General features: G+C 37.9%; 1 protein-coding gene across 4 annotated transcripts in view; it reads left to right on the top strand.

Annotated features, from left to right (window-relative positions):
• Positions 1-3,283: 3,283 nt before the first annotated feature.
• Positions 3,284-11,112, top strand: part of EPHA5 (EPH receptor A5) — a 384,474-nt gene continuing 376,645 nt past the window's right edge. For 3 of the 4 annotated variants that reach the window (XR_008891897.1, XM_056568879.1, XM_056568880.1), the window contains exon 1: positions 3,284-4,328. Coding sequence is in view for 3 of the 4 variants with exons in the window: in XM_056568879.1 (XP_056424854.1) it covers positions 4,160-4,328 (169 nt within the window). In the remaining variant the exon portion in view is untranslated. The remainder of the gene's footprint in view (positions 4,329-11,112) is intronic. The other variant, XM_056568878.1, reaches the window with a different exon arrangement.

The raw sequence follows: 11,112 nt of genomic DNA, 5'->3' as shown, positions 1-11,112 counted from the left end.
TTCCTCCTTACCTTTTAAAAATCATAACCCTTTCAATTTTGCACCTAAAAATCCATATGATGGCTTTTCTACTTTGTAATGACATCAGTCATTTCATCCAAAAGTCTACGGCGAAACAAAAAAAAAAACTCATTGTGCGACAAAATTGAAGAAAAAACTCAATTTTGTAAATTTTGGGGGCTTCTGTTTCTAAAAATTTTCAGTAAAAATGACATCTCTTTATTCTGTAGGTCCATATGATTAAAATAATACCCTACTTATATAGGTTTGATGTTGTCGTACTTCTGGAAAAAAAATCATAACTACATGCAGGAAAATTAATACGTCATTTTCTGACCCCTGTAACTTTTTTATTTTTCCGCGAACGCGGCAGTATGTGGACTTTTTTGCGCCATGGTCTATGGTTTTAGCGGTACCATTTTTGTATTGATCGGACTTTTTGATTGCTTTTTATTCATTTTTTCATGATATAAAAAGTTACCAAAAATAAGTTATTTTGGATTTTGGAATTTTTTTGCGTGTACACTATTGACCGTGCGGTTTTATTAACATTATATTTTTATAGTTCGGACATTTATGCACGCGGCAATAACACATATGTTTATTTTTATTATGGTTACATATTTTTTATATGGAATTTGGGAAAAGTGGGGTGATTTAAACGTTTAATAAGGAAAGGGTAAATGGGTGTTTTTTTTTTTTTTACTTTTTACTTAACTTTTGTTTTTAAACTTTTAGTCCCCTTAGGGGACTTTTAGGAGGAATCATTTGATTCCTCATACAGATCAATGTGGTTTCATAGAACCCCATTGATCTGTGTGCTCTGCGCTACATTGATAAAGCCTGGTCCTGCCAGGCTTTATCATTCACAGTGCAGCTGCCAGCATAGGACATGAGGTAAGCCCTAAGATCTAAAGGGTTAACAGCGGCGATCTAAAGGGTTAATAGCCGGCAACGGCAATCGCCGCTACAGGAATCAGCTGGGGGCCAGCCGGTATGATGCGGGCTCAAGTCAGGAGCCCGCGTCATACACCGGTTTCCGTCTCAGGACGAGCCGGCTCGTCCTTAAACAGCAACCGGTTAAATATATTTTATCTTGTCATTCTTTAATGCTTTTTTTAATTATTTTTATTTTGGGTTGACATTTTGGAGACTAAGGAGCTATCTACTAGTTTTCCATAGAGTTATGGTCTCAAGATACAATGGTTTCAACTTACAATATTTATCCTGGAACCAATTAATATTGTAATTAACCCCTTAAGGACCCATGACATACTGGTATGTCATGAGTCCGCTCCCCTTCTATAACGCAGGGCCACGGCGTGGCCCCGCATCACAGCACTGAACGCAATGCAGCGCGCAATTAACCCTTAAATGTTGAACACTGCGTCTAAAGTTAATCATTGCCAGCTAGCTCAGGGGGCTGTTTGAGATTGCCCCGGTGAAATCGCGGGATCCCGAACAGCTGTGACACAGCAGGAGGGTCCCTTACCTTGCCTCCTATTGTCTGATCACCGAATGACTGCTCAGTGCCTGAGATCCAGGCATGAGCATTCAAGCGGCAGAATCATTGATCAATGGTCTCCTATGAGAAACCATTGATCAATGTAAAAGATCAATGTATGCAGTGTTATAGCCCCCTATGGGCTATAGCATTGCAAAAAAAAAAATTTTTTTTAAGTAAATAAAGATCATTTAACCCCTTCCCTAATAAAAGTTTGAATCACCCCCCTTTTCCCATAAAAAAACCCTGTTTAAATAAAAATGAAAAATAAACATATGTGGTATCGCCATGTGCGGAAATGTCCGAATTATAAAAATATACCATTAATTAAACCACACGGTCAATGACGTACACGCAAAAAAATTCCAAAGTCCAAAATAGTGTATTTTTGGTCACTTTTTATATCATGAAAAAATAAATATAAAGCGATAAATAAGTCCTATCACTGCAAAAATCGTACCGATAAAAACTTCAGATCACGGCACAAAAAATTAGCCTCATACCAGCCCATATGCAGAAGAATTAAAAAGTTATAGGGGTCAGAAGATGACAATTTTAAACATATAAATTTTCCTGCATGTAGTTATGATTTTTTCCAGAAGTACGACAAAATCAAACCTATATAAGTAGGGTATCATTTTAATCGTATGGACATACAGAATAAATATAAGGTGTCATTTTTACCGAAAAATGTACTGCGTAGATACGTGAGTCCCCAAAAGTTACAAAATGGCGTTTTTTCATCAATTTGGTCGCACAATGATTTTTTTCCCCTTTTGCCGTAGATTTTAGGGTAAAATGACTGATGTCTTTACAAAGTAGAACTGGTGGTGCAAAAAATAAGCCATGATATGGATTTTTAGATGCAAAATTGAAAGAGTTATGATTTTTGAAAGATAAGGAGGAAAAAAACGAAAATGCAAAAACGGAAAAACCCCGGGTCCTTAAGGGGTTAAGGGACCCCTGTATACCTTTATATGTTGGAGCACTCCTATTTTGGATAAAGGAGTTACCCTATTTTAAAAAAGAGTCAAATCACAATTTTATGAGGGTTGTTTGTATAGAGGTGTATTCACCCTCTAAGGGTATGTTCACACTGCGGAATCCCCGGAATTCCGCGAGTAAAAGTCCGCACAGTGAACATTACCGTCAGTGTGAATGGGTCTTCCGCGAGACCCGTTCACACTGCGGAATTTCAGCGGCGGACAATTCCGTAGCTGAAATTGGTCAGCGCAAAGAAAGAAGTCAATGGTGACGGCGCAGTGCCGCGCGGTCCTACTGCCGCCGCCGGCTGCCAGGCTGAATCTCCGCTCGCTGTATTCAGCAAGCGGAGATTCCGTTCACACTCTGTAGTGTGAACATAGCCTGAGAGAAGTCTAATTTGGGAAAGCAGAATATTCCTATTATACAGAGAGATATTCAAGGTTTGAAAGGAGGAGGAGCATCAGCATTTAAATATAAGAATATCCTACTATGTTTTCATTTTAATATAATATTACCCCAATTTTAATGATAAGGTACATTTTTATATATATAGAGTAATATATAGTGTTTCTATTTTAAACATAGGAGTGCTCATGTTATCTTTTAAAAAAAAAAACAATCCCAGTTTTGAAATATATTGCTATTGCGATTTTCGCCACTTGTATCATTCCTACTTGAACATAGAATTCTTTTTTTTTTTTTGCAGAGAACGGACAGCATTACCAGTTAATATTGCATTGCACCAGTGCATTTGCAGGGATGATCCACTGGTGAGCTGTGAGGATCAGGTATCAGCAGCTCTATAGTATTCTTATATTTCCTTACGCCTGACAGCAGAGATTTATAATGCAAATCCCTTCTTCCTTTTGTAGGATTGTCAGTGGGGCTGATTGTATTTCCTATAGTAGACATGTGTGTGCATCCAGCTCTGGTGCTGAGCAGTGAGCAGGCTGGCAGCAGACACTTGGGCATCAGAGGCAGCATGGCATTCTCCTCCATCCTGTGATGCTCCTGTGGCCAGGGCATGCTTCTCAACTTCCCCCTGACTCCATCCCTCCCCCCTACAGAGTAGGATGTCTACACAGTGTCCCAGGCAGCTGATCTGAGCCAAGTGTGGAGAGTCCTGGCATTGAGCTCTATCTGCTGGATGTTTACTTCTTGTCATCCATTCCTCTCCACTGCTCCATCTCCCTGTCTGTCCTCTCCCACCTCCTATCCTCCAGCCTTAATGTGGACATCATTGCTAATTGTAAGCCCCCCAACCCTGTAAGATCTGCTCCCCCTCCCAGTCTCCTCACCTCCTCTTTTTTCTCCTTCCATCCTGCTAACGTCTGACTTTTGGTGGGGAGAAGAAAAGTGTGTGGGGGGGCTGCTCTTGTCACATCCCTCATCCACCATCCCCATCATCCTGTGAGCCTTCATCATCACCACCATCATCACCACACAAGTGAAGAAGAGGAGGGGAGGAGAAGGAGGCACATCAGGGTTATTGGTAGAGGAGGAGGAGGAGGAAGGAGAGAGAGCCTTACACCTGATCACATCCCAGGAAGAGACAGAGCACTGAGGTAAAGGACAAGTTCTTCCCCAGCTCCTGGGTACAGAAGGATTGTGTGACTGGACACCTAGGGAAGAAGAAGTCCTCTGCTGTGGGATTGCTGCCGGGAGAAGAAAATGCTGCCATCCAGGTCTGCTGCTGCTGCTGCTGCACTGCCCTCCTCTAGCACTGGATGTTCTTGGGCTCTGGGATCTGGATTTGGCTCCTATTTAACCCTTTGGATATGGCTTATTACCTGCTGCTGCTGCTACTTCTCGGAGACCTTGGCCAGCCCAAGTAATGAAGGTAAATAAAGCCTCACCTTCACTCCCCTCCCAACATCCCAGCTTTACCTCATCATAGTCTACGGCTCAGACAAGCCAAGTGTGCGACATCTCTGACATTTAGTCGCACCCATCACATTGCTACCTAGAATGTAGGCATGCATGACTATTGCTGACTATTACAATCCAATGCCCTGAATTTATAATATATGGCACAGCATACAAGGATCTGTCCACTGACATACAAGGTTACACCACATGCACCATAACACAACTTACTGTGTAGTATTCACACTGAATCACTAAGGCTGCAATGTTTCCATTTTATTGTGGAAACTTGTTACAATGTATATGTCTGTGTCTTCTTCCACTTAGTTCAAAGATTATACGTTTAGGGCAGTGTTTCCCAAACAGGGTGCCTCCAGCTGTTGCAAAACTACAACTCCCAGCATGCTGGAAGTTGTTTTGCAACAGCTGGAGGGAAACAATGGTTTAGGGAATGTATCCATCCAAGGTTCACAAATATTTACCATTTCATTGTAGAATCGAACACAATTTAAAAAATGTCTTTTATTTCCTTGTCTTTTTCTATCAATAACCCAATTATTATTATTATTATTAAGGCATTGATTGCCATTCCTACATATCAAGAAGTCCACGAACTTTGTATCTTGAGATAGTATATGTATAAAAATATATAGAGCAGTGTTTCCCAACCAGGGTGCCTCCAGCTGTTGCAAAACTACAACTCCCAGCATGCCTGGACAGCCTTCGGCTGTCCAGGCATGCTGAGAGTTGTAGTTTTGCAACAGCTGTAGGCACCCTGGATGGGAAACACTGATTATATATATATGGAGAGAGAGATGTATATATAAAGTATTTTACATAATAAAAATGTGCATTCCTAGGTAGTGATGAGCGGCATCGGCCATATTCGATTTCACGATATTTCGCAAATATATAGACGAATATTTGTCCTATATTCGCGAATTCCGCGTATTCGTTATGTTCGCATATTCGAGGAAGAAAACAGTGAGGGGGAGGGCAACTTTACTATTGGTTGCTAGGGATGTTGTTGATAACCTCTGACAAGTGAATTTGCATCATTCTAATTGGCCCACAAGTGAAAAAATGAAATATGCAAATATGCGGGGAAAAAAGTTAATCTTCGTCATTTCGAATACATAGCGAATATATTCGCAATATTCGCAAATATGCGGGGAAAAAGTTAATCTCCGTCATTTCGAATATATAGCGAATATATTCGCAATATTCGCGAATTTGCGATATTCGCGATAAAAATTCAAAATGCTAATATTCGCGCCCAACACTATTCCTAGGGTTGCACCTATCTATCTATTTATTTATTTATTTATTGTTCATGGTTTACTTCCTACTATCATAGTGTGTGTGTGTGTGTGTGTTTGTGTTGTTTTGAGGGAAGTAATGCATCATTAAAAAAATAAAATAAAAATAAAAAAAACTCTATATCTAGTTTTGCTGGCACAGTAGGCAAGAACACCAAAGCAATATCACGCTGTGCAGTCCTGATAATACTGTGGAGGAGATGAGAATGGAGTTGACTCTTGGGTCACAGCAGTGCTGCAGGGTTTATGCTGATGTCTTGTTAGGAAGTTGCTCCTTGAGCCTTGGAAATGAGTCAAGGGCTAAGGAAGTCCCTGTCTTTATTAGGCTAGTATTGCTAGGGTACGTCCTACTACATTTATTTGTCTTTGGCCATGCACACAGCAGTGTTAGTTATGAGAAGGTTATGGCAATTCTGTGATTGTCTAGTGTATATTATGTACCAAATGTTACGGTGTCCATCATGCTCATACATATACAGCATCATTTGGTGCTCTGCACATCACTGTACCAGGCTGTTCAGTATTCAACATCTGTAGGCCTAAAGCATCAGTGCCATTAAACGTGGTTATGATAGTCATAATGGTAACCACGAACGCTCCTTATGATTTCTCTATTCTCAAGTAAAATTACGAAATCATCAGACACAGTTTTCTCTATGTTAAACTCCTGGTGAACTCACATCAAAAGAGTAAGAGAGACTGCGAAGACATAGCAACCAATGCAGTATGCCCAAAATATACAAAATATACATTTCAAAATGAATACTGTATGTTACTGTTGTACTGTAGAATTTGTTACATCGTTTTTTTCATACATTCTGTTATGTCATGGGTTTATTATATTTCGTGTCACTTTATTATGACCTGATTTCTCTTGAAAGTTGTTTTCGGCTCAATACTAATTGCTACAGTATAAGCAAAGCTTTCCAATTTTTCATAATAGAGAATACACTAGGAATTATGTCAATTATCTATAAAAACAAAAAACAAAATGGCAAAGTAGAAAAAAAATGTAAGTTTTTCTTATGTACTTTATGTGGGTCATATGTGGGAGCAAACCTATACGTACCAATGAAATTAATAAAATATGTAGCTTTTTTAACTCCTTTTTAAACACTTTTGACAATATTCCTGTCTATGAATGAATTTGATAAGAACATGGTCTTGATGGAGAGCGCCATAGTTTATTGGTGGCCAGGACAGACAAGAGCTAAAATACTTCATTGTGTGTAATAGTTTATAAGTATAAGTATTTTTTTCTTTCTATTATACAATGATTTTTTAGACGGATTTACATAAATATACTAGAAATTACTATAGTAGTAGTAGTAGAAGTAGTAGTAGTAGTAGTAGTAGTAGTAATGATAAAATACAACACAACATAGTGGGAAAGATAAATGATAGATAGTTAGATAGATAGGAATTGTAGGCTAGGTGTATATATACGTTTTATTTATGGTTATGTAATACTATGTAAACATTATGTGTACATTTTACAAATAAAACAAAAACCTGATTTGTTCAACATAAAATTTTTTAGTCACCAGTCTGTATAGTATTATAATATAGCACTTGTGTCTTCAGATAAATTGCCAGTAAATGTATATGTAATGTGTGAGTTTGTCCTCAATACCATAGCATTTGGAAATAAGGATTGCTGTGGTGTGACTTGTATGGAAAGACAATTTGTCATCCTAGACATCTAAAGTAACAGCCCTCTGTTCCATCCTGAATCCAGTAATTGTCTAGATAGGAAAGTTTCCTCGCTTATGTATCTATGCTATTGATGAGCCTATGAAGCAACACCTTTGGGTTAGTTTTTTTTTTTTCCATTTTGTCTGTATTTGGTGACTGTGGAAAAGCGTAGTGTCAGATAATACCCTACACGTTGTGAATTATCATTGATATTCAAATCAGCATTTTTGTTACTGTATGTAACTCCAAAAAGAGTTGGAAGAAACCTTCAGCACGTTGGTTGTGACTTGCATCGTAGTTTGGTCAATGTTGGGGTTTAAATAATAAAAACATACTAGTAGCTTAGAGCAATACGCCAGGAGATATGGTTTAAAGAGTACCTAAATGTATGTGGTGGTATACCCATATACTTCCATTATGCCAACATAGCTAAAAGAAGTATGTCACTTTTGGCTATATTTTGTCCTCTGTACGATTGTCTGCGGCACACACCACTTTTCTGTACCAGAGAAAAATTGTTTTTGTTTTCCCCATAGCAGTATAAGCGATGTATACTGTGGTAAAGGTATAGGTTTGTAACACTTTTTAAATTTTTTTTGCTGGTATTATAGCTTTTACATAGTTTTACGTAGGTAATCTGATGCAATTGTATACAAACCTATACCCTCCCAAAAATGTATACAATATCTATATCTATCTATCTATCTATCTATCTATCTATCTATATATATATATATATATATATATATATATATATATAATTTTCCTCTTTATAAATAGATATAACTATGTATGATAAGTTATTGTATTTGGCAGTTGTTAGGGGTTCTTTTTGTTCGTCGTGTTAATACATTCTGTTTGTGAAGGCTTCAGGCCTAGAAGACATTGTAAGCATCTGCAGCCCCCATCAAATCTCCTTTCTAAATACACAAGCATAAAACACAGCACCACTTCACACTGTACCTAGCTGTAAAATATAAATGTAGATTTACACTAGATTTACAATCCATAGATCTCAGGAACAACATTGCTATTCATAGTAATGATTTCCTTGCCCTGGGACACAGGCTCCTTTATGACATTGTGTATGAGATGGGTACAGGTGCTGGTGTATTCATTCATGTCCGCTCTTGAGTGTTTTCTTAGAACGGGAAGACAACTGACAAGTAACAATGTCAGACTAGAGTAAGTTTACCTCTGTTGCAAACCACATAACAATAGGAATTCTTACACTGGGTAAAAAGCCGTTATTATCCTTTTGGAAAGCTAGAAATGACCTACAAAGTCTCAGCTTGCAAAGGTGGCTTGTTAAAACTCTCCAGGAAATGCTTGTGGATTTTTGTAGAAAGAGGACATGTTGGACGAGTGTCATATTGTCCATGTGGTTTTGTAATAATTTCTATGACCCGTATTCAGCTTAAGTTTAATGTAAATTGCCTATAGATAAGTGGTGAGTAGGGTAAAGATTCTTTGTTCGGTGTGTTACTGTGGACAGGATTTTACATATTAATAAGACTGACTAAAAAATAATAGTAGTATTACATATCTATACATATACTTTTATTGGACAATAGTGGTTGTCAATATTGCATAGGTCAATCATACATCAAGGATAGTTAAAAATAGAGGTTTTTATTATAATAACAAGAAACATAAGATACGTTAGGTAGGCAGAAAGATAGATGGATAGATAGATAGATAGATAGATATGAGAAAGATAGATACAGTCATGGCTGTAAATGTTGGCACCCCTGAAATTTTTCAAGAAAATGAAGTATTTCTCACAGAAAAGGATTGCAGTAACACATGTTTTGCTATACAGATGTTTATTCCCTTAGTGTGTATTGAAACTAAACCAAAAAAGGGAGGAAAAAAAAGCAAATTGGATATAACGTAACACCAAACTCCAAAAATGGGCTGGACAAAATTATTGGCACCCTTAACTTAATATTTGGTTGCACACCCTTTGGAAAAAATAACTGAAATCAGTCGCTTCCTATAACCATCAATAAGCTTCTTACACCTCTCGGCGGGAATGTTGGCCCACTCTTCCTTTGCAAACTGCTCCAGGTCTCTCTTATTGGATGGGCGCCTTTTCACAACAGCAATTTTAAGATCTCTCCACAGATATCCAATGAGATTTAGATCTGGAATCATTGCTGGCCACTTCAGAATTCTCCAGTGCTTTGTTGCCATCCATTTCTGAGTGCTTTTTGACATATGTTTGGGGTCATTGTCCTGCTGGAAGACCCAAGATCTCGGATGCAAACCCAGCTTTCTGACACTGGGTTGTACAGTGCAACCCAAAATCCATTAGTAATCCTCAGATTTCATGATGCCACATTCAAGGCACCCAGTGCCAGAGGCAGCAAAACAACCCCAAAAACATCATTGAACCATCACCATATTTCACTGTAGGTACTGTGTTCTTTTCTTTGTAGGCCTCATTCTGTTTTCAGAAAACAGTAGAATGTTGTGCTTTACCAAAAAGTTCTATCTTGGTCTCATCTGTCCAGAAGACGTTTTCCCAGAAGGATTTTGGCTTACTCAAGTTTATTTTGGCAAAATGTAGTCTTGCTTTTTATGTCTCTGTGTCAACAGTGGGGTCCTCCTGGGTCTCCTGCCATAGGGCTTCATTTCATTTAAATGTCAACAGATAGCTTGCGATGACACTGATGCTCCCTGAGCCTGCAGGACAGCTTGAATACCTTTGGAACTTGTTTGGGGCTGCTTATTCACCACCCAGACTATCCTGCATTGACATCTTTCATCAATTTTTCTCTTCCATCCACGCCCAGGGAGATTAGCTACAGTGTCATGGGTTCCAAACTTCTTGATAATGTTGCACACTGTGGACAAAGGCAAATCTAGATCTCTGGAGATGGACTTGTAACCTTGAGATTGTTGATATTTTTCAACAATTTTGGTTCTCAAGTCCTCAGACAGTAATCTTCTCCTCTTTCTGTTGGCCATGCTTAGTGTGGCACACACAGACACACAATGCAAAGACTAAGTGAACTTCTCTCCTTTTTATCTGCTTTCAGGTGTGATGTATATATTGCCCACACCTGTTACTTGCCCCAGGTGAGTTTAAAGGAGGGTCACATGCTTGAAACAATCTTATTTTTCCACAATTTTGAAAGGGTGCCAATAATTTTGTCCAGTCCATTTTTGGAGTTTGGTGTGAAATTATGTCCAATTTGCTTTTTTTCCCTTCCTTTTTGGGTTTAGTTCCAATACGCACAAAGGGAATAAACATGTGTATAACAAAACATGTGTTACTGCAATCCTTTTCTGTGAGAAATACTTAATTTTCTTGAAAAATTTCAGGGATGCCATCATTTGCGGCCATGACTGTAGATAGATATGAGGTAAATAGATAGATAGATATGAGATAGATAGATAAATATGAAATAGATAGATAGCTAAACAGATTAGATTAGATTACAGACACACACACACACACATATATATATATATATATATATATATATATATATATTTATTTATATTTAATAATTTACTAATAATTACTTATTTACATGCAAATAGGCCTCTAGAGCAATGGTATATACTATATAGTAAACTTTCAAGCACTTTATGAAGTTTGATGTTGTTAATAAAAACATTCATGTTGTTGTATTTGACACATATTAGTTTTATTTAAAAAAAATAAAAACAGTACTGACCAGTCATATGGTTAATATAGACATGTTATACATCCTACAGATAACTTGTGATCTT

Source organism: Hyla sarda, chromosome 1 (genome assembly GCF_029499605.1).
Source record: "Hyla sarda isolate aHylSar1 chromosome 1, aHylSar1.hap1, whole genome shotgun sequence".
NCBI classification, from domain to species: domain Eukaryota; kingdom Metazoa; phylum Chordata; class Amphibia; order Anura; family Hylidae; genus Hyla; species Hyla sarda.
The sequence above is the reverse complement of the archived record's forward strand: the minus strand, read 5'-3'. Positions and strand labels throughout refer to the sequence as shown.